Source organism: Pseudonaja textilis, chromosome 7, assembly GCF_049901715.1.
Source record: "Pseudonaja textilis isolate UNSWEBS1 chromosome 7, rPseTex1.2, whole genome shotgun sequence".
NCBI lineage: Eukaryota > Metazoa > Chordata > Lepidosauria > Squamata > Elapidae > Pseudonaja > Pseudonaja textilis.
In genome coordinates this window covers 17,785,497-17,808,350 of record NC_141996.1, presented here as the reverse complement: position 1 = coordinate 17,808,350, position 22,854 = coordinate 17,785,497, and the positions used below count along the sequence as shown (strand labels likewise).

At 40.0% G+C, this 22,854-nt stretch overlaps 1 protein-coding gene across 1 annotated transcript in view; it reads right to left on the bottom strand.

The window, feature by feature from the left end:
* The window catches only part of DDX10 (DEAD-box helicase 10), a 159,250-nt gene extending 137,648 nt beyond the window's left edge, over window positions 1-21,602 (bottom strand). Inside the window, exons 1-9 of the mRNA XM_026721030.2 lie at window positions 21,355-21,602; window positions 14,926-14,986; window positions 14,695-14,825; window positions 12,083-12,241; window positions 11,773-11,893; window positions 10,811-11,000; window positions 8,164-8,290; window positions 6,256-6,418; window positions 3,862-3,946 (exon numbers count right to left, since the gene is read on the bottom strand). Coding sequence (XP_026576815.1) covers window positions 3,862-3,946; window positions 6,256-6,418; window positions 8,164-8,290; window positions 10,811-11,000; window positions 11,773-11,893; window positions 12,083-12,241; window positions 14,695-14,825; window positions 14,926-14,986; window positions 21,355-21,534 — 1,217 coding nt within the window. The 5' untranslated portion in view covers window positions 21,535-21,602. The remainder of the gene's footprint in view (window positions 1-3,861; window positions 3,947-6,255; window positions 6,419-8,163; window positions 8,291-10,810; window positions 11,001-11,772; window positions 11,894-12,082; window positions 12,242-14,694; window positions 14,826-14,925; window positions 14,987-21,354) is intronic.
* Window positions 21,603-22,854: the final 1,252 nt, after the last annotated feature.

The following is a 22,854-nucleotide window of genomic DNA, read 5'->3' as shown; positions in this document are numbered from 1 at the left end:
AGAGAGAAATGTCCTCCTTTCCTTTCACATTGAATTAGACCAAATGAGGTATTGTCAGAGGGTAGGAAGAAAGACATATACTTTCCAGATGAACAGACTGTTTTTCTCTAAATTATAGTGTTTATTTTTGTTAGTGCCTTTAGGTAGATAATTTGTACGTTTCCAATAGATAGAGTGGCCTGAGCTTTACAGAATGATACATAGAATTCTACCCTGACAATTCCAAATGGAGCTTTTTAGAGTCTCTCTTGTTTCCCTTCCTGACTCATGTAATGCGTATTCTCAGTATTTCTACTTCCTGGATTGCTTCTAGCCTAGGAGGGAATGTTTCAATGAGGAGCTAAGCTACTCAGTCTTTAGTATCACTCTGTCCAATTCTGGTATTGTGATGACCCAGGGCATGGCACAAAGGCAACACAGTCAGATAAGCAATAAGAGTCCCTTTATTATCTCCAACTTTGCCCCCAATGTCCAGGTTACCTTTGGGCTGGAGAAAAACTCTCTTAGGAACAGCCTTTGACTGTAGAATATTCAGTCCAAAATAAGGTACACACCAACTGTAACTTAAAATACAAACAAACCAAACTGAAGTAATTAGTTTGGCAGAGCAGGAGCAGGAATTTCAAACTTGAAAGCACGGTAAAACTCACAGTTGGGAAGACACCAGGAACACAGATAACCCACAACAATACAAGATAAAGTCACATTTGCTCCCAACAGCTTGCTGCATGCAGTTTGCCTTTTTAATACACTGTGTTCCCAGCTGCAGCTAATGAAGGGAATCAGGGCCCTTTCCTCCCCTGTAAGCTACGCAACCCACATTGCTCTCTTCTCCGTTCCTCCTTGCGTGCCCTAGGATGAAGACGGGGTGGGCCTGAGTTTTTCTCTGAATTCCCTCTCCCTTGTTCTAGCTCTCCCTGCTCTGCCCAGCCAGACTTTGCCCTTTCCCAGTTTCTTCCACAGTCAACGGAACTACATTCCCACTCCCTGTCAGCTGCTCGGCTTCCTCCTCTGAGTCAGATTCCAGCAGGGGCACGACAGGTATGTAGAAGACAAAATTTAACCTTGACATCAAGGCAACTCATTTCACCACTGATGAGAAGGGGGAAGAATATGGGGAGAAGGATGTTACAGGAATTAAGCTGAGAACCAAAGTTTCCCAGGACAATGTGGCAAGTAATGTCCACCTGCAACAGTCACCAAGCTTCAAGAGTAGAAAGTAAAAGGCAAAAAGAACATCACACTGTGGAAAGAAAGAGGAAAAAAAGGAGTGGTGAAATTAAATTAAACTGCATTTCAATGTTAACAGGAAGCAATCAACTGTTTTAGTGGCTCCAGCCTAGTGTGAGATAAAAACATTTATCCTGCCTTCAGGAATATGAGTTTTCGGCTGAATTCAAGCTTAAGCACCTCATCAAACCATGCCAAGTTGACAATTTGGGAACTACTGCTGAGTTTTTGTTAGAAAGCCTGAGAGAAACCTCCATTATATTATCAAATTGGCCAAATTCTCCTCAAGGCAGTTTAATCTTTTTTTGTATTTATTATAGTGCATAATACATTATATAATGCCTTATAAATATGTATAGTGAAGCACAGTGGTACCTGAGAGAAAACATGGTTTTAAAATAATGTGTAGTAAGGGAGGAGATATAAATCTGTAACCTGCCCAGGCAGAATTTTTGAGTAGGTAAGAAAACAAAAACTAATGTAATGCATCAGAAGAGAGACAACATTTCCCAAGTGAACTTCAATAAGCTCTTTTTGGAAAATTCAAAAAAATAAAAAATTGTGAAGGCATACCATGCCCTGTCCAGAGCCAAAATAATAAAATCTTAATGGCTGTGGACAGAGACCTAAACATCACAAATATCATAGTTTTTATGGAAGGTTTTAAGAAATACTAAAAGCTTAATAAATAAAATGCAAGGTTCCCCAATGTATGCTGCTTATAAATCCATTCTAGCCAACCTGATCTCACCAAGATGAACCGAAAATAAGGCTTATGTTATGCTGCTTCCACAACATTTGATAAGAGCCTCGGTGGCACAGTGATTAGAGTGCAGTACTGCAAGCTACTTCTGCTGCAGCCAGCTGCCTGCAATTTGGCAGATCAAATCTCACCAGGTTCAAGGTTGACTCAGCCTTCCATCCTTCCAAGGTGGGTAAAATTTGGACCCAAATTGTTGGGGGCAATATGCTGACTCTGTAAACTGCCTAGAGAGGGCTGTAAAGCATTATAAAGCAGTATATAAGTCTAAGTGTTATTGCTATTTGCAAAAACCAGTGTTAAATGATGAACAAAATTCATATGCAGAACAGATATCAAGAAAATACAGAGTTCAGCGTCCAAACATTATTCCAACCTTAGTGAAGTTAAGCAAGTATAAACTTGCTTTAAGATCTCAACAGGAAATCAGAACCTTGTATAGGAACAATATATGCACCACATAAATATTTTACAATCCACAGCAAATATATTCTTACCTGCTTCTCAGACACTGTGCTCAAACTGTGTCCTGGTCATATGGACATATCTATTCTTCTGTCATTATTAAACATTATTAAGTCAGGCTATGAGAGCCCCAAGACTTGGAAACTGAATTGTGTTGGGTTTTCATATGATTAAATATTTCACTGATAAGCTGCTTCCCTCCTAAATTTAACCAAGGAGGGAAAAGAATCCAAACTTCACACTGAAGGAAAGCGTTCATTAGACTAATATTAAAAGTATTAGTTTACAAGGAATCAAGAGTCACCTGGCATAATGGCTAAATACCAGGGAGGGGGAGAAGAAATGTAACATTTAAACTACATCTTTCTTTCTTCCTTCCTTCCTCCCTCCCTCCCTTCCCCTTCCTTTCCTTCCTTACTTTCTCTCTCTCTCTCTCTCTCTATTTATTTAATCAATCTATCAAATTTATTTGCTGCCCATTTTCAGATGACTCTTACTTAAATTTAAAAATACCAATCACACTTTTCCTTACTTTTTTTTCAGTGTTGGTCATCATGGCTGTTTACATAAAGTACATGAATCCAGTCACAAACTAATAACATAATCTAATGCAGTGTTTTTCAAACTTGGCCATTTTTAAGATGTGTGGACCAGAATTCCCCAGCCAGCATTTTGAAAAACACCAATCTAATGTAATAACAGGGCTAGCCTTAATATTTTCTTAGACCTGTGAATAGTTTTACCTTAACACTGAAAAACTTTCTTCAATATATTCTAGATATTGGGAGTACAATGTCCACAACTATTAGCTAACTTGGCTGGCTCATTCTGGAAGATGGAGCAACAGAATCAGAGGACATCAAGTTAGGGAAAGCCTCTCTCTCTCTCTCCCCCCTCTCCCCCCCCTTCTCTCTCTCTCTCGCTCTCTCTCTCTCTCTCTCTCTCTCTCTCTGTGTGTGTGTGTGTTCCAGCATAACTCTGGAATGCCTCAAACAATTTCAACCAAATTTGGTACACAGATGACTTACCCCCTGGAATCAAATACTGTGGGGGTAAGAAACCCCTAACACTCCTGGGGGGGGGGGGGGTTGCCTTAAAATGGCTTCTACTGTACAGCACAGTGGACTTGTCATGGTAACGGCTTCATAGTACTCCACAAGGGGGCTCCCTCTCAGCCCTCCAAAGAAACATCCGGTGATTGGCCAAGTGCAATAAAAAGAAAGAAACACCAGCATAGACAAGAAACTCCCAAGGAGAAGAATAGAAGATTTGTGACACTGTGCGAGAGACAGTGCAACAACATAAGTCCCGACTACAGGATTTTCCTGTCTAATACAGGATTGGGATAAATAAATACCCAGGCAATGCCAGGTCATCTGCTAGTAGAACATAAAAACCCTACATACCTGGCTGTTCTCCCAACTCTGTGAATATATGTATTTGCATCTTCTGGACAGTCAACCTGGATGACCCAGTTCACAGCAGGGAAGTCTGTAAAGAAATCATTTGAAATCCAGTCACATACAAACACTTTCTATGTTAGCAGTATAATTCCATATGAAATTTGCACTCCAGCTCTATTTTAATGGCACTGTGTTGAAAGAGACTGCTCACAAAGTACAATTAATCACATATTCTAGTTACATGTATCTGTCAGATGGAACTAAAATTAATAGAAGCTTAATTTCCTAAATAATGAAAGGGAGCATAATTTTAAACTTAGTATGGAGAGAGAAATCATTTGTATTTCACAAATTGAAAAGTAGAACTAGCCATTTATGATTTTAAACCAGAAATCTGCAATGCTTATATAGCTCAGAAGTAATTCAATTTGTATTTCAGCTAACTTTTTAATATAAATAAATTTCTAATACAGTATTTCCCTTTTAAGGTTTTGGCTAGTCTCTGTTCTTCTCCTCCTGCTTATTCCCTTTTTTATTATGCTCTCCTCCCTGGCCCCCATCTCTCTATATATGAGAGTTATGCTGGAAGCTGCTGAATGAAGATAATGGCCCATTAAACTGAAGACCAGCAATTTTAAAAAACCCCACTTTATATCAATCAGATCTTGTACATTCAAAATTCAAGAAAGGCACAAGTATACATTCACATTGGAGCAGATACAGCTTCAAGTGCTGTACCAGAGAAGGAAAATTTAACTGAAGATTCCCTTATCAATACTTGATCTCTAGCTCCACATATCAAAGGCATTGTACATATCTTATTTGAATGCCAATTATTTGCCCCAGCCAGGGCCAGTATTTAGAATCTTTATTTGACTAAAGTGCCTATTAGAATCTCAACAAGAGGGTGTCAATAAATATAGAGCCACCCAGCAGAATTACCAAGTTTATAATTAAAGCTATTCATCCGAGAGCCCATTACATAGAACAGATTGAGGTCACATGCACAGTAAAGGTGATGCACTTATCTGGATTTTCTTTGTTCCATACTTTATATTTTATGCCTACTTTATCCTTCTGTTAAGTTTACACTCTGTTGTCTCTTGATATGATCAATGAACTAATTAACTATACTTAATAGTTGTCACTAGGTAATTCTGATCATCCTGACCAGAGATTATAGAAACTGAAGTCCATTGTCACATGGGGATGCAAGATTGGAATAGTCAACAAATGCAAATACTAAACCTATAGAAATGTGGACAAGGTGCTATTTGAATTAGGGAACACATGGTTCTGTTCTTTCCTAGTTCCTCGTCTTCCTCCTCTCGCTTAGCTGGCCTGCTGGATTCTCACCTGGATCTTAATTTAGCTGGGAATTAAACTAATCTCATTCCTGAGCTACAGCAGGACTAGAAGCAATAGGGACATGACTATGGAAGAAGCAGCAGGATGGGACACAAGCAATGACAAGATAAAGACTAGCATCTCAAGTCTGCTGCTGGAGAACATGACAGGATGGGGTCCTTCAGGCATTTAGCTTGGCTGCCTGTTTCTGCAACCTCAAAGAGCCATTTGGACCCATTTTCCACAGAAAACAAAATACCAGGATCTCTCTCTTTCTCTCAGTATCTTTTTCTTTTTCTTTCTCTCTCACCTCTCTCTCTCATCTCTCTCTTTCTCTCAGGATCTCTCTCTCTCTCTTTCTCATCTCTCTCTTTCTCTCTCTCTTACCTCTCTCTCATCTCTCTCTCTCTCTCTCATCTCTCTCAGCCAGGCCAGCCAATTTTGGGGCAGAGAGGAAGTTGCATGTCTCCCAGTCGCGCAGCACCCAAAAGGAAGAAATGCCTGCGAGAACCAGCAAGAGATGAAACTTTGCTCCCGCTCTGGAATATGGAGCAAATCTCCATCCCCCATCCTTCCCTTCTCAGGCAAAGAGTGAGTCGGAGGGGTGGGTAAGGGCTGGGGCCAGCCAGTGGTGGATTCAGCTGACCGGAAGCCACAGCAGGGAGAAGAGATGCCAACAACCATTGTTTCAGACTGCCTGTGCTGCTACCCCCAGCCCCCTCTCCCTTGCCGCAACAGCCCCATTACCTCATTCCATCCATCGAGGGCTGTGCTACTCCTTGCAGCTTGCACCTCCTGCAAAGTTGCAAGTTGCACATGCCTCCCTCTATGGTGATTTCCAGCCCCACCACAAGCTGCCTGTCCAGTCCCATAATCCAGAGCTCTACTCAGAGGACTGGCCCATTGCTCATCCCGGAGCAGCTGCTCCACCCGGGTGCATCACGGACCATCAAAATTTTCCCACGGACCACCAGTGGTCCATGGACCACCAGTTGGGGACCCCTAAATTAGACAACTCCCCTGGATGTGAAGGAATGCACAACTATTTACCTAGCCCACGAGCTGCAAGATCCGTAGCGAAAAGAACTGCAGATTTCTTACGCAAAAAATCTTGGTAAACTTCCATTCTTTTCATCTGCTGCTGTTTGCCATGAAGAGCCAGTATAGGGAGTCCCGGTCGAAGGCGACAAAATACTCTAAACAAATACTGAACCTAGAAACCAATCATAATTTTAATACTAAATTCTATGAGCAAGACCAGTTGACGGTACGTATCTATTATATTGTAGGCCAGCACTGCCTAACCAGTCTTGGCTGAGGTAGAAAAGCTAAACAGGATCAAACCTGGTTTAACAATACCATGGAAGAAAAAACCCAGGGCGGTGGGCTAGATTGGGATGTTAAAAGATATCCCAAAAGACATATAATTGAATGCTTAGGAAGAAGCAGCTTTCTCTAGTTTTTAGTACTAGTTTAAAACAGATGGAAGAGCCACTTCTGTTATCTCAGCTAGCTAGACATAGGGATACAAAGGTTTGCAAATGGAAAAGGCCAGAGATCTGCAAAATGGAAAAAAAAAAATCAGAGGAAAGGCATGCTAAGTTGTCATGTCTCCCGGGGGAAAAAGAGAAAAAATATCCTTTCCTTCTAGAACTTTCATATCATCTTTATCATGCAGCAATTTTCACAAAATTACCATGGGAGTTAAAACCAAATCACTCCGTTTCCTAAAAGCGAATGCTATGGAAAACCCAGGAGCGTGATTAGAATTTACAATTCTGAAATCTCATGAAGTCTCATTTAATTCAGCTAATCTATCTGTTTCTGCCCCTGAATATACCTTCTCTCATCAATTTCACAGCAACTTGCACGGTAATCAATTGCCAGGCCTTTTGTAACCATAATCTTTTCAGCTAGTGACAGATGTATAGCTACACCCAACAGAGTTGTGGTTTTAAATTTCATGATATCTCAAAAAAGGATCTCACGACAATTTAGATGGGAGTTATTTCCAAAACAATAACCTTTTTAAAAATAAACCCCACCCTTTGATCTAAAGGCATGTCATTTTTAAGTGAAGTGCTTATTTAAAACTACACTTACAAGGCACCTAATCAGGAAAAACATCTTCCTTTCCTCTCATAGAATAAAATGCTTGGATGATAATGTTTACTATGTGTTTGGTCCACTTATAAATAAAGCACGCATTTCATTGAATACAATACAAAGATATCTGAAGAAGTCCAGTTGGAGTATTTGCGTCTACCTTCATTCGAAATTTCTCTTTGCTTGGATATTTAACTGCTAACGTCTATAAAGCTGTTTTGATAAATAATGTGACTAGGTTATAGTCCTGACAGTGCTCTCCAGCCTCAGGATTCAGCAGCAAAACAATGTATGTGCTTTTATCTGCTTTGCCTGTTTTACAATATTCTAACTTTCTGATTACACATGTTCTTGGACTTACAACCAGAATTGAGCCCAAAACTTCTGTTGCTAAGAGAGACAGTTGTTAAGTGAGCTTTGCCCCATTTGGTGATCTTTCTTGCCACAGTTGTTAAGTGAATCACTGCATTTGTTAAGTTAGTAACATGGTTGTTAACTGAATCTGGCTTTCTCACTGACTTCGCTTGTCAGAAGGTCACAAAAGGTGATCACATAACCCCTGACATAAGTATGAGTCAGTTGCCAACCGTCTGAATTTTGATCACATGACCATGGAGATACCTCAATGATCATAAGTGTGAAAAACATTGTAAGTCGCTTTTTTCAGTGCCCATTGATAACTTTGAACAGTGAGTAAACGAACTGTTGTAAGTCAAGGACTACTTTTACCGTAGAATATATTGATAGACAATTTATGATACAACACCCTGCACGATTCTTATCCATTTGATTTTTATAAATTATAATTAACACCCTTCTTTATAAATTGTAGGATATGGGATTATACAATACCTCTTTGCAGCTTGCAAAAAATACAATACTCTTCTTATTCAGGTGACTCCTCAGAAAAGAGTACAACATATTGACTTTCTGGTACAGTTCACAAACAATGTAGTTCTGTTCCAAGGTTGCTGGAGTACTAAAAGTACCAGAAAAGGATAAATAGAAAACAGATAAAAACATCATGGGAGGGGAAGAAAAGCAATGAAAAACAAACAATATATGTAAACGTGTCTCAAAGTATTATTTAAATAAAACCAGATCCACAATTTTATCCAAGCAAGGAGGCATCCTTTATTTGCAAGAGACCATATTCTCAAAATGAATAACTAGGGCCAAGGTAAAATATAAAAGTCACTTTGTTTAGTTACATTTGCCATTTAAGTGTAATTGAAATTATATATACCATATTTTTGCTCCATAAGATGCACTTTTCCCCCCAAAAAAAGTGGGTGGAAATGTTTGTGCATCTTTTGGAGTGAATACCGCATCACAGACTGGGCCATGGTGACAGGCAGTAGCGGCGAACGGTGGCAGCAATCCCTGCCACCTGGATCAGCTGATCGGCGGTATTCCAGGAGACCTATCTAACCACCTATCAGCTACTCAGCGGCAAAAGTTCCAGTGTTCCCTGGCGGAGGCAGAAATTTTTTTTCTTGATTTCCTCCTCTAAACCTAGGTGCGACTTATGGTCAGATGCGTCTCATAGTGCGAAAAGTATGGCAGTCCTTCGAATCACTGATGCCAGGTTTTTTTTTTAGTAACCACCTCTACCTACTTACATCAAGGAGAGTCATGCTGCAAATCCTGCCTAGTACATACTCCATCCAACAGAAGCCAGATGGTGTACCTTTTCTGCTGTGATTTCCACTTTGAAACATCATCTCCCCTGAGATAAAGTTAGCCCCATCATTGTTAGCCTTAAAACATGGTTCTTTCATCAACCTTGGAGATCCCACGTGGAGCTTGCAAGGCGGCACTATCTTGTTTCTTTTATATTTATGTTTGAGCTAGGGGTTAGCTAATTAGGGGTTTTTAATTATTACATTTGCATGCCACCCTGAGATAAGCAACTATATTAATTTGCTAAATAAATAAATACAATATAGACATTCAGACTCTCAACCACTTTTCTCCAGTTATGCATTGCCATATTAATCCTAGATTGTGTTCCTGTTCTTCTGGAGGCATATCTGGCATCTTAAAAGGCATTTTGTCAGAACTACTCCAAATTAATTCTATGGAGATCATGGGTGAAACGGGGACTGTGATTTCTCAAGGTGGTTTTTATAGTTGATACAATTAATCAAAAACACTGCCCAGAAGTTCTTTCCTGTTCATTTAGTTTTGCTTCTTCTTCTTCTTCTTCTCCATAACATGCAGTTCCAATTTCACGCAAAACCACTGAATTAGCCCTATCTTCCATATAAAGTGTGTAGGTCAATAACAATTTTGCAACTGGGAATCCAGGCCAAGATGATGCCTGAGATTGGAAGGAAAATCATGCGAACGGAAAAGTCAGGGAATTTCTTTTCCACCTCAAGGAGGACTTCCACCTCAAGTTCTGAGGTGTTTATTTGAACTCCAGGCAATCCTTGCTTAACAACAATTGGGACCAGCAACTTGGTTGCTTAGCACCAGGTGCTAAGTGAAAAAAAATCACATGATCAATGATAGGTTCATGACCTTACTTTCCTATGACTTAATGATCTTGCTTCTCTATTAGCTCTGCTTGTCACAAAGAGGTTACAAAGGATCCAAATAATGATCAGCTGAGTGTGGCATACTGTGATGGCTGTAAATGCAAGGATTGGTTGCAAAGCTTTTTTTTTTTTAAACCACACCATTATAACGTCAAATGAAGCAGCTGGTAAGGTATTTTAGATCTCAACTTTACAGTTTTCACTAGGTTTCGGCTTCAAAATGGCAGAGAACCTGGAGCCCCCCCCACCAAAAGGGAATAAGTGGCAATTGCTGTTCCTCTAATCCAGGCGAAGTTAAGAGCAGGGAAGCAAAAAGATAACTTGTTCATCCCAGAAATCAGTCCCTCTTGCAGGACAAGCCATAAGGTCAGCATTCACAGGACCTATGGAACTTGAAAAAGCTTGCAAGCTTGAAAAATTTGCTTGAGTTGTAATCCTAAAAATACATGCATGGAACCCTGTTGTCTGCCACTTTTTAATTCAACTACTGGAAGCTATCTAGTAACTGCGCATCAGTTATAGACCAAGTTGTCTGGTCACCCCAGATCTTTGAGAAATAAAGGCTTAGAGATCAAATCAAAAATTTAGCTCCCAACAGTCGCACTGTTAAGTCTGTCTTGTCTCTTTTAAATCAACTATTTTATACACTTACTTTAGCTTGCAGCTCTCTGTCTCAAGGTCCAAATGTTATACATTGGAGTGATTTCTTGTACACACGGTTGTTGAAATGATAAGCAAGCACTGAAACAAGGAATTCTACAGACACCCAATGATTAATCCAAATTAAATCTTCTTTTCCTAGATGTGCCTACTCGTTTATTGGCCTGCTTTATTCTAAGCCCAAGACTGGAAACTCTCAGACCATACCATGCCACAACCAAGTTCAGAATAGAGAAAAACAATACAGTACCCAAAACACACATATTTCTTTGCAGACTAATAAACTGAACTCCAACCTGAACTTTGCTTTTTCATGCACCCAGATGTATTCTGGATCCTTCAAGCTCAACCGAGCAAGGTCTTTCACAGATTTGGTCTGTGTAGCTGAGAAAAGCAAGGTCTGCCGTTTTTTAGGAAGATTCTCTATAATTGCATTCATGGTATCGGCGAAGCCCATGTCCAGAATTCTATCAGCTTCATCAAGGACTGGAATGAGAACAGCAAATTGGGGGAAATCAGACTTAGAACAATTTTATTGGACAGATCATATTGGCACAAACTAGCGAAAACCGATTCTGAAAGTTCCCGCTGTTTTCACCTGATTAAAAAGTAAAAGTTCTTGCTTTCCCCAAACAATTAGTCACATTGTCCAATCAAGGTGCTGGCTGGTTGCCTGGTTACTGTGCTCCTCCTCTCTCCAGCCACCTGTTGGAATGTCCTTGGTTCCCACAGGAAACTATTTTGTTTTGGCTACAAACCTCCCATCTAACTATGTTCCCCTTCCCTATCCCTTCTTCACATTGTGGCAACCCTGAAGCCTCCAAAATAGCCCCAGACAGGTTCGCTTCAGAGTTAACAGTAGTTAACACTACATATCACCCAAATGTGCTGATGTGGTTGTAGACATCTAATATGTCCTATCCCATATGGACGAAACACCACACTCTTATGCATATCTATTGCTATTCTTAACTCCATGCAACCCCCTGCACAATTCTTTTAATTTTAAAACATTAAGACATTTAGGGGTCTCATACAGGAAGTTTGAACAAATATAGTATATCCCTTTCTTCCATTTTAAGGAATATTCTCTGCATGCTGTGAATTGCCCAGAACAACATTTATGCATCAGTTCCATAAGAAGTTTAAGGTTAGAAGGCAGCAGCGTTCCTATTAAGGTTTCAAGCAAAGCTCTGAATCAGAATTCACACTGAACAGAGCCAGAATCAGAGGATCCCAGCAAATATTTTATACTTACTCAGCATTTGAAGATTAGAGGCATGGAAATACGAGGTTTCATCCATATGTTGTAAAAGACGACCAGGTGTACAAATGAGGATATTCATATTATGGATTTTGTCTGATTCTTGTTTCAAGTCCTGAAAGAGCAGGTTGGTTGAGAATTTAGGATGGCTCATCTGAAATCATTCTGCAGAATTTTTGTTCTGATCTGGGGAGGGCAAGTTCATGTAAACCCTTAGCACGCATCTAAACCTACTGTGCCAACAAATATCACTCAAATATTCTAACTGCCCCCCAAACAATCATTGCTTAAAAGAAGAGCCTACCTTTCCGCCAATGATTAGACCTGCAGAAAATTCATGATTCTTCCCCACTTTACGCAGGACTTCAAATGTCTGGTAAGCCAATTCTCTGGTAGGAGATATTATCAAAACACCCAGTTCATCCATGGCAGTCCACTGTTGTCGGTATAAAATTTCTAGAGCCTGAAGAGTTAAAAAAGCACTGGTTAGAAAGTCCATCACATGCTCTCCTGGAGTACGTTTTCAATATTAATCTGAACCAGTTACCATGTTCCCTTCTAAGGCAAAACTTTGAAGCAATGACTCACTTCAAGCATCTCTGCGCAGAAACTCTCCTTCCCAAGCAACAGGGCTTCTGATTTCTAAACAGCCCTGCAGCCACATCACTTTGCTGGAGCAAAGGGGCCTCAGCACATGGACTATGCATCCATAGATATTGATTTCCAATGAAGAGATGTTCAAGACATGCTTCTTGTGCACTAAAACACTCATCAAATGAAATGGCATAGCGCCTGCCGCTTGACAAGGCAGAACGTATCAATCTGCCCAGTGCAATCTCTTGTTGAAGGAAAATACACCTGCCTGACCATTTATTTTATTTGTTTGTTTAGCAAATTTATGTGGGCTGACAAAACCCTCACAAATAACTACTCCAGGCAGCATAAAATAATTAGTTTTAAAAAAATTGACTTATGACTAAATTTTGGTTATAAGTCATTGCCGTTTGAGTCACCATGTGACAGGATCGTATTTTACGACCGTTTTTATGATGCACATTAAGCAAGTCACTGCTGTTAAGCAAATGAGGCAGGTTTTAAACAAATCACATGATCATAAGTCCAAATCCATCTTATCCAATGGGCATCGTTTTTTGCTGAAAAACAGCAAAAGTCATGTGCTGGGTAGATGCTGCAACTAGTCATAAATGCAAGCTGGTTGCCAAGCACAAGAATTGTGATCACATGACCAAGGGGGTAGAGCAGCAGTCATTACTTCGAGGATGCGTCCTACATAAATTTTTTCAAGCTCACTGTAACTTCAACGGTCATTAAGTGACCAGTCATAAATCAAGGACTACCTATATATAAGAACAGTCATGGTTGAAATATATAAAATAGTATCAGACAGTAAATGTTAACCTCAATATTTCACTATTTTCCCCTTGGGCACCCTGATGACAAAGTCAGCTCTTACAGAATTTCTGAGACACTAACAGGAATGGATCTAACCTGACTTTGGGCACCATGGTTAAGGCTCATCTCCTGGGACTGAGTATAGTTCCCTAGTAGACCAAACTCACAGCATGTCTACAACATCTCCCCTCTACATGATATGATGGGATGGGCAGTCCCTCAGATATGCCAGTTCCGTGCCATTATATAGGCTTTAAAGGCTGAAACCAGCGTCTTGATTTGGTCCTGGAAACAAATTGGCAGCCAATGGAGCTTGTGGAGCAGAGGTGTAACATGTGTTGTTTTAGAAACAAGCAAAACTTTCCATATCACTGTTTTCTGCACCAGCTGAAGGGTCTGAAATTTTTCAAGGGTAAGCCCATGTTGGAGTGCATTGCTGTAGTCCAATCAGGAGACTTTTAGGGAGATTCTGGTCACTACTACACTGTATTACATTATCACTACACTAATCTAGGAAGGTCTAAGCTGTTTTATAATTCCCACTAAATGTCCAGCGCTAAGCTTATCAAACAAACACTACAACATATCATTTTATAATCTTCATGCTTTAATATTAGTAACGATAAAGGTGAAAGTTCCCCTGCACATACGTGCTAGTCGTTCCCGACTCTAGGGAGTGATGCTAATCTCCGTTTCAAAGCCGAAGAGCCAGCGCTGTCCAAAGACGCCTTCATGGTCATGTGGTCGGCATGACTAAACACCAAAGGCTCACGAAACACTGTTACCTTCCCACCAAAGGTGGTCCCTATTTTTCTACTTGCATTTTTACATGCTTTTGAACTGCTAGGTTGGCAGAAGCTGGGACAAGTAACGGGAGCTGACTCTGTTACGTGGCGCTAGGGATTCGAACCATCAAACTGCCGACCTTTCTGATCAACAAGCTGAGTATCTTAGCCACTGAGCCACCACGCCCCTATTTTTAATATTTAATTTAATATTAATTATTTAATAATTATTATTTAGCCTTTATTCCTTCTGAAGTCAGTAAAATGTAAAGTGTTGCAGGGTAGTATATATGCTTAAATGCTATTGGTATTGTTATTTGAGTAAGGGTTTCTGTTAGAACAACCTTCCCCAACTCTGTAGGTAGGCTGGATTATAATTTCCATAACTGTGTTGCCTGTCCTACCTCAGAACCACAGATCCCGCAGTAAACAAGGTCTGGAATAGCTGAATAATTAATTCTTACTTGCCAGAGCCTTCCTTATCCTAGGCCATGGGTGCCAAACTCGTGATCACGTTGCTGTCACGTGACGTTTTTCCCCTTTGCAGAGCTGGGATGGGCGTGGCCTGTGCGTGACACATCCAGCCCACAGGCCGCCAATTTGACACCCGTTCTAGGTAAGGCAATGAATCCTTCAGTGACTCCTAACGCATCCATTAATACAAATAAGATACATATTAGCTTATATGATGGCATACAACAAGTATTTCCTTACTTACAGGTACAATAAAAGCCAAAGTTTTGCCTGATCCTGTCTTCGCAGCTCCCAGAACATCTTTACCCTGCAATGCCAAACCTATGGTCTGCTTCTGTATTTCAGTCACCATGCGATACTGAGCTTCCTGTAAGCCTGATGATACACAGAAGACAAAGAATCCGCTTCAGAATGCAACAAATAAAACAGTAATTCAATTTGAGAACACTTTTATCTTTAAGGATTCCATCCCTACCTTTCAGAGTTTTCCTGGATATTGGGAAATCAGAAAATCTTGTCACTTCATTTGTATTTATCTGTATTGGGGGAAAAATAAAACAGATCATTAAGTTTTAAAATACTAAAGAACCTGACCATTTCTGCAAACTAGCATTATTTTTAAGTATCCCATTGCAAAAGTGAATATTTTATTCACTTTTCTCTCAGGTTGTTCTGTAGCATTAATACATGTTTTTTTACTGCTTCTGATGAAGTTTCAACAATAATTTGTGTGTGCCTCTCCTGTGCCACTATGATTAATATTCAATATTGGTATAATTTCATTAAACAGATTTATAACACACATGTATTATTCAAAAGCATATGTCTCAATAGGAGCCCCATAGGACTTTCTTCCAAATAAATCTCTAAAAGATTACAGCCATCTCCACATATTTACAGTGTGAAAGTTTTCCATACAAATAGTCCTTGACATACAACCATTCATTTAGTGACTGTTTCAAGTTACAATGGCATTGAAAAGTGACTTATGACCAATTTTCACACTTACAACCATTGCAGCAACCTCATGGTCATGTGAGTAAAATTTGGACACTTGCTAACTGGTTCATATTTATGATGATTGCAGTGTCCCAGGGTCATGGAATTTATTTTTATTTATTTTATTTGGTTTGGTTTGTCAACTGCTTACAAGATAATAGGTATAAGTAAAAACATAGTTATGAATACATGGATACATATAAGAAAAATAAAAGAAACAATAGGACAGGGACGGTAGGCACATTGGCGCGCTTATGCACACCCCCTACAGACCTCTTAGGAAAGGGGTGAGGTGAATAGTAGACAGTCTAAGGTTAAAGTTTTTGGGGTTTGGGGAAGAAACCACAGAGTCAGGTAGAGTATTCCAGACATTGACCACTCTGTTGCTGAAGTTGTATTTCCCGCAATCAAGTTTGGTGCGGTTAACCTTGAGTTGTATCTATTGTGTGCTCTTGTGTTGTTGTGGTTGAAGCTGAAGTATTCATTGACAGGTAGGACATTGCAATGTATGATTTTATATACTATACTTAGATCGGACCACGAACTACGATCGAATCGTAGTTCTAGGTTTTCTAGGTCTAGAATTTCGAGTCTGGTGGCATAAGGTATTCTGCAATGAGTAGAGGAGCGGAGAACTCTTCTTGTGAAATATTTCTGGACTTTCTCAACTGTGCTAATATCAGACATGTAATGTGGGTTCCAGACTGATGAGCTGTATTCGAGTATTGGTCTAGCAAATGTTTTGTATGCTCTAGTTAGTAGTGTAATATTACCAGAGAAAAAGCTATGTAAGATAAGTTAACAACTCTTAATGCCTTTTTGACTATGTAGTTACAGTGGGATCTAGCACTCAGATCATTAGAGATGAGTACTCCAAGATCCTTGACAGAGTTTGGATCATCAACAAGGTCTTGACTATTCAGCCTGTATTTTATTTTCTGATTTTTTTTGCCAATATGTAAGACATTTATTTGTTGAGACTTGAAGTTGCCATTTGCTTGACCATACATAGTCAAGGTCTTTTTGAAGGGTAGCAGAATTATCTGTGGTGTTGAATAGCTTTACATCATCAGTGAAGAGAACACAGTTGCTCTTAATATGATCACAGAGATCGTTTATGTAGAGTATGAAGAGAGTTGGTCCTAGAACACTGCCTTGGGGGACACCACTGTTGACAGGTACAGAATTTAATAGGATGCTCCCAATTTTGACCATTTGTTGTCTGTTTATCACCTTCTGCAACCTTCTAACAAGCAAAATCAATGGGGAAGCCAGATTCACTTAACAACTGTGTTACTAACTTAACAACTGCAGTGATTCACTTAACAACTATGGCAAGAAAGGTCCTAAAATGGGGCTCAATTGTGGTCATAACTCAAGGACTACCTGTAAATAGAGGAATTAGTAGAATCTTTTATTTCCACTAGGACTCTGAGGCAACTAGAAAAATCAAGAATATTTATTTTTTAAATCACATTTTTAGTCCAAACAGCAAGCTCCTATTATTTCTATTTGCCATACATTTCCCCCAACATGGTGGTGCATTTAAAGTGCTGGCTGGCACTGCAAAAGCTCAGATTCTAGTCTTCCTTCAGCCATAAGAGCTCACTGGATGATTCTGGACCATTCCATCTTCAGTCCAGCCTACCTTACAGAGCTGTTAGGTCTGCCTTCATTCAAAACTCAAGAAAGAAAACTTCATTGGATTAGAGAAGAGGTACTTTTACTAAGTTTGAATTGATAGCAGTGAAAGCAAGGCAAGATCTGAATCGAAACATGCAAAAGTTACACACTGAAAGTCACTCCAAATCCCTCCCCACAGGGTCCAGCACTAAGAGTCAATCAATGTCCAGAATGATGTTATGGGAAAGCTTCTCTACAGGTATTTCTTGCATCTGGAGTCTCAAGACAATTGGCCCCAATGAAGTATAAACAACTCAATTCAGCATAATTCATGAATGCAAACCTCCCTTCCAATTCTCATGGGACTACTATACACCAGCTTGCTTCCCCAACCCAAATGTCCATGCCCCCCTCCCTGTTTCTATGGCAGCCGAGAACAAGCAAACATCAGAAAACCATGCCAGAGATCCAGCAGAGGAAAGTAGAAGGAAGGTCTATGTGAGGTCCACTGGACTCCTGAATTAAAAGCAGGACATAAATCTAACAAACAAATAACCAGGCTATGTTCCAACAATGATTTTATTTTTAAAAAAGGCAGTGAGCGTCTCAGGAGATGTTTGGTTAATCCTTGCTTCACCAGCACCTTAATGAAAAGAAGACTTGAAGGTGACGCACTGATGATGTTACCTAGTTTGGGTAATGAAACATCTTCAGGAAAACAATAAAGCATAGAAAACACCAAGGACCCCTCACTTCAACTCTGAGCTACAAATATTCTCCCTTATTGATCTGGTCAGACCAGCAGAAAGAAAAAAAAGAGAGAGAGAAATGTCAACAAGCAGGGGTAGAAAATCACTGACTTTCCACATGGCTTGGAAAGAGAGATAAGAATTGATGGCCAAAGACAACTGGAGCATATTCAAAAAGCAGTGTGAACTGGCCATCACACCCACTGATCCTTATTTTTGGACCAATTTTGTTTGCTTGGCTGGACAAGAATGACTGAATGAAAAACAGCCTTGCCTAACCCTGTTGAGAAGTAGTCCTCTATTGAGAACTTGTCCTCAGGCCGTATGCGACTCTTGGTCTCATTTCAAAGTCTCCATGCCAAGGACCAGCTGAGTCCCTCTGACAACAGCACTCAGCAGCATGTTGATTTACAGTTATTTACAGAAAGGGGAACAAGGTGGGTAAGAAAGAGGAGAATGGACATCCCCACCCACTGCTTAGCATCAGCGCCAACAGAGAAGCTGTTGCTGTACTGTAATGCTGGAAAATCTAAGTTGAACTTCTGACGGCCCCAGTAATTTTCCTCCCATTTCTAAAGCCCTCCTTTTCCCATTAGGTGCAACCCACTCAGTCAATGTGCAGCTCTCCAAAATGAGATGCAAGAGCATGATTGTACTTATGAACAAGAAAGCAATGCCATTTTCACATAGTTCAAGCTATTTTGCCCAAATAAGAATCTAATGTCCAATACTTGTTTGCCTAACTGCAGAGACAAAAACTGATTACAGGTGGGCTATGCTTAGAATCTGTAATAAAAACAAATATATACCCTCACAGCATATTTACCTAAACATTTCCACTTCAGATTTAATATACGTATAAATTAAGATTCATTGTTATAGGCTTATCAGCTTAAAGCATTTTCCTGCGGATTCAAACTTTCATCATTGGTACACAGCAGAGCCCTCAAAGTGCTAATTAGATAGATTTAATCTTGAAGGTGCTTAAAATAAGTTTCGCCTTCAAAGAGAAGGTCTGAAGAAAAAAATTTTTTATTAACATTAAACAAATAGGAAATCATGTTCCTCTTGTCCATAGGATTCAAGTAGTGATGCTTTTGGCAAGTGTTAAGTGTTACCTGGAATTTTAGGCTTTATTATTACCTTTTAAGTAAAGGTGATATCAATAATTTAGCATGGCATCCACGTCTCCTTTTGAAGTTCAGGAAACAATGTCTTCCTTTTGGAAAAGCCATTTCTTTTTTTTCCTTGCAAAAATTGGTCATTTCATAAATTAAATAATAAGGCCGTGTTTTGGAGTCTTTGAGTTTTTCAAGTGATTAAGAAACAAGTCAGATGGGAAAGGAGAAGATGCAGTAAGGGTGACTGTCTTTTCTCATATCTCAGCAATGTTTTTATTATTGCTTTCTGACACATTACATATACTGAATGTATCACTTTTTCTGTATCCAATATAAAGACTTGAAACACACACACACACACACACACAAATACTGTTAGTGTAATTTTCCCAAATTCAGACACCAGGAGATTTCTTTTTCAGTTCCACACCAACTTGGGTAGTTGAGTTTTAAAGGAAACAAGAGAAAACTCCTGAGAATACCATGAAGAGCCAAGAAAATAAACAAGTGGGTCATTAAACAAGTCAACTTACACTTCTTACTCAAGGCACAAATGACCAGGCACAATTTGTCCTACTTCATTATTTGAAGACCTAGTTCTCTGGAAAAAAATCTAATGCTGGAAGGAAAGAGAGGAAGGGGACAACTAAAAGCAAAGTGGATGGATTCAGTTACCATGGTGATGAGTGCACCATTGGAAGACCTGGAAAAATAGGTTCGGGACAGATCACCGTGAAGAAAAATCTGTGGTCGCTAGGAATCAAAAACAACTTGGTGACACATAATCCATCAAACAATAGTTTAATAGATATGACTCCCCAAATCCGAGTGGGAAAATATTTCATAAGTGATGAAAAATATTTCCAGTGAGAGACATCTAGCACAGGATCCAGCAAACTCTTACTTCTTATCATGCAAACATAAGAGGCAGAGAAAAATCTTGAGCTTTAGTATACTGGATGAATCCAACTAACACAATTTTTCCCCCACAACCACAACCTGTGAAGTTTATTAGAGTTGAATCCCTTATGTGGATGGATAGTTGGGAATTCTCTCCTCCTTATTGTCTCCACAACCAATAGTGAGGTGGTTCTCTCACACAATCGTTAAGCTTTTTCCCAACCTGGAATATCTAAATTACTGACACATAGTAGTATGTAAGAGATACACAGTATAAGAGAGAGGCATCCCTTGTATGCTCTAAGTAGTATATAAAATCATACATTGCAATGTCCTGCCGGTCAATGAATACTTCAGTTTCAACCATAACAATACAAGAGCACACAATAGATACAAACTCAAGGTAAACTGTACCAAACTTGATTGCAGGAAATATGACTTCAGCAACAGAGTGGTCAATGTCTAGAATACTCTACCTGACTTCTTCCCCAAACCCCAAAAACTTTAACCTTAGACTTTCTACTATTGACCTCCTAAGAGGTCTGTAGTGGGCGTGCATAAGTGCACCAACTTTCTACTATTGACTTTCTACTATTGACCTCCTAAGAGGTCTGTAGTGGGCATGCGTAAGTGCATCAACGTGCCTACCGTCCCTGTCCTATTGGTTCTTTTATTTTTCTTATATGTATTCATTTCATGTATTCATAACTATGTTTATCGTTATCCTTATTATCTTGTAAGCAATTGACAAATCAAATAAATAAATAAATAAACTTTATGACTTGTGGACTGCAACTCCCAGAATTCCTTGAAGTCCACAAGTCATAAAGTTGCGAAGGTTGGAGACCCCCTACCCTACTGAATCTTTTAGTTCTAAAATGGATCTGGGAAACAAAAGCAATCCAAGGACAAGGCAATCTCTGCCAACCAGGCACAGGCAGTGGGACAAAGCGGATTGTTGGAAGTTAAAACCCACCCCTCTCCTGAAAAATGAAATATTTTAGGATATACTAAAAAGGCAGAATATTTTCCCTAAAAGAGAAGTATAAACTCAGAGAGGCAGAACCTCAGCCCCACTCCCCACCTTTGTTAATGGGCCATTAAGGCCTGGTCCAGTCTATTCTACATAACAAAGATCCACCTCCTTAGAGCCATTGAATTGCTCTTCATTGCATCACCCTCCAAGTTTCAACCAAACTTAGTACACAACCTACAAAGCTAGCTATGATTTCTGATAGCAATCGATCAGGATACTCTTCCTGTGTCCCAGAGAAGTTCAAGTCCCAGAGAAGTTCAAAGCCCAGAGAGAACATAAAACCCAGGCACTCTCAGCATCTCTTCCCTTTTTCTGCCCAGGAACCCATCCTGTTCATCAATAAACCACCTTTCCAAGCAATGTCTTTTTACCCACTTGGAACTGAACACAAGCAGGATATTTCTTCCAACAGGATCCTGGTTTTGCGGCTGGGACAAGCGGCAACGAGAGGGCTACTACTCCGCATCTCATCTCACCTCCGAGTAGCGCCTTTCCAAAGCGGCGATCGACTCCCTCTCCACTTGCCACTCCGGTTTCTTTTGCTTGCGCTGTTGCCGCTGCTTGTCTTTGCGTTTGGCGTACCTCTTCTTCCAGCGCTCGAAGCTGCGCACCGGGTCGGCGCCCGATCCCGACGCGACGCTCCGGCTCTTTTCCATCCCCTTCTCGGTGAGATTGAGGACCGGAACACGCTGCCAAAGGAAAGAAGGCGACGCCAAAGGAGCCCGGCGCATAGAGATGACATCACGGGCAAAGTTCCTCCCTCTTGGAGGAGGCGGAAGGAATTCCTCTCAATTCCTGCTGTGAGCTGCTGGATGGTGAACGTTCAGCCGACGGGATCGCTGCTGGATGCTGTCCCGTTGGCTTCGCGCCTTGCCTTTGTTATATTATCAAGAATAATGTTTGTTTCAGGTTCTTACTATTGGATTGTGTTGCACCAGAGCCATATAGGATCGGATTATTGTGCTCGTTGTTGTGTTGCATCTGCCTATTGTACATGCTGTCTTGCAATACTTGTTCAGTGTTTGCGAGACTTTTTGCTTCATTGTCCAACTGAAACTTCTTTTTTTATTAAAAAGTCCATTTTATCAACGTAGATAAAACACTTTAAAAGTACTTTAAAAGTCCCTGTTCAGAAATGGGTTTGTGTGTGATTATTCGAAGAACCTTTTTATCCAAATTGGGATAATTTACCCAGGTTTGGGAAGCTCTGCATTGGTGCACTATTTTATGCTTCATTGTAGAGGGAATATAAAATACAGATAATCCTTGACTTAAACAATTATTTGTTTAGCAATCATTTGAAGTTATAACAGCACTGAACCTCACACATGGGACTATTGTAATATCCCCATAGAGGCTTAGTAATCGGCATGTATTTATGATGGTTGTGGTGTTCTGGGGTCACGCAGCCTTCCCAGGCAACTTCCAACAAGCAAAGCCATAGTTATTATTATTACCTTTATTGTCAGAGTACAATGTGTGTACAAAAACCAAGGACTATGATATAGTAACCTGAAATCAGACCAGGACTCAGAAAAGTATTTAAAGGCCAGTACTCCCCCAGACAGGCATAATCCAAAGCACACTGAAGATGTCTCCTCCAATAGAAACATTTGCAACCAAATCACCAAGCCCGGAGCTTAAAACAACATAAGCAAAGTCAAATCCAGGAAGCTGGATTCGCTTAATGACTATGTGATTCACTTAACAACTAGACAGATTTGCTTAACAATGGCAGTAAAGACAGTAACTCATTTAACAAATGGTCTTGCTTAGCAATGAATATTATGGTCTCAATTGTGGTTCTAAGTTGAAGACTACCCATATATAATTTGAAGCACAGCTACCTTCTACAGGCTCTGCAGGCAGAAAAGTTAAGGGCTGGACCTGGATAACATTTGAATGGGAGGCCACCAGAAATAGAACGGAAAAATTAAATCATCACATTAATGTCAAACCACGTCCATATTATTACC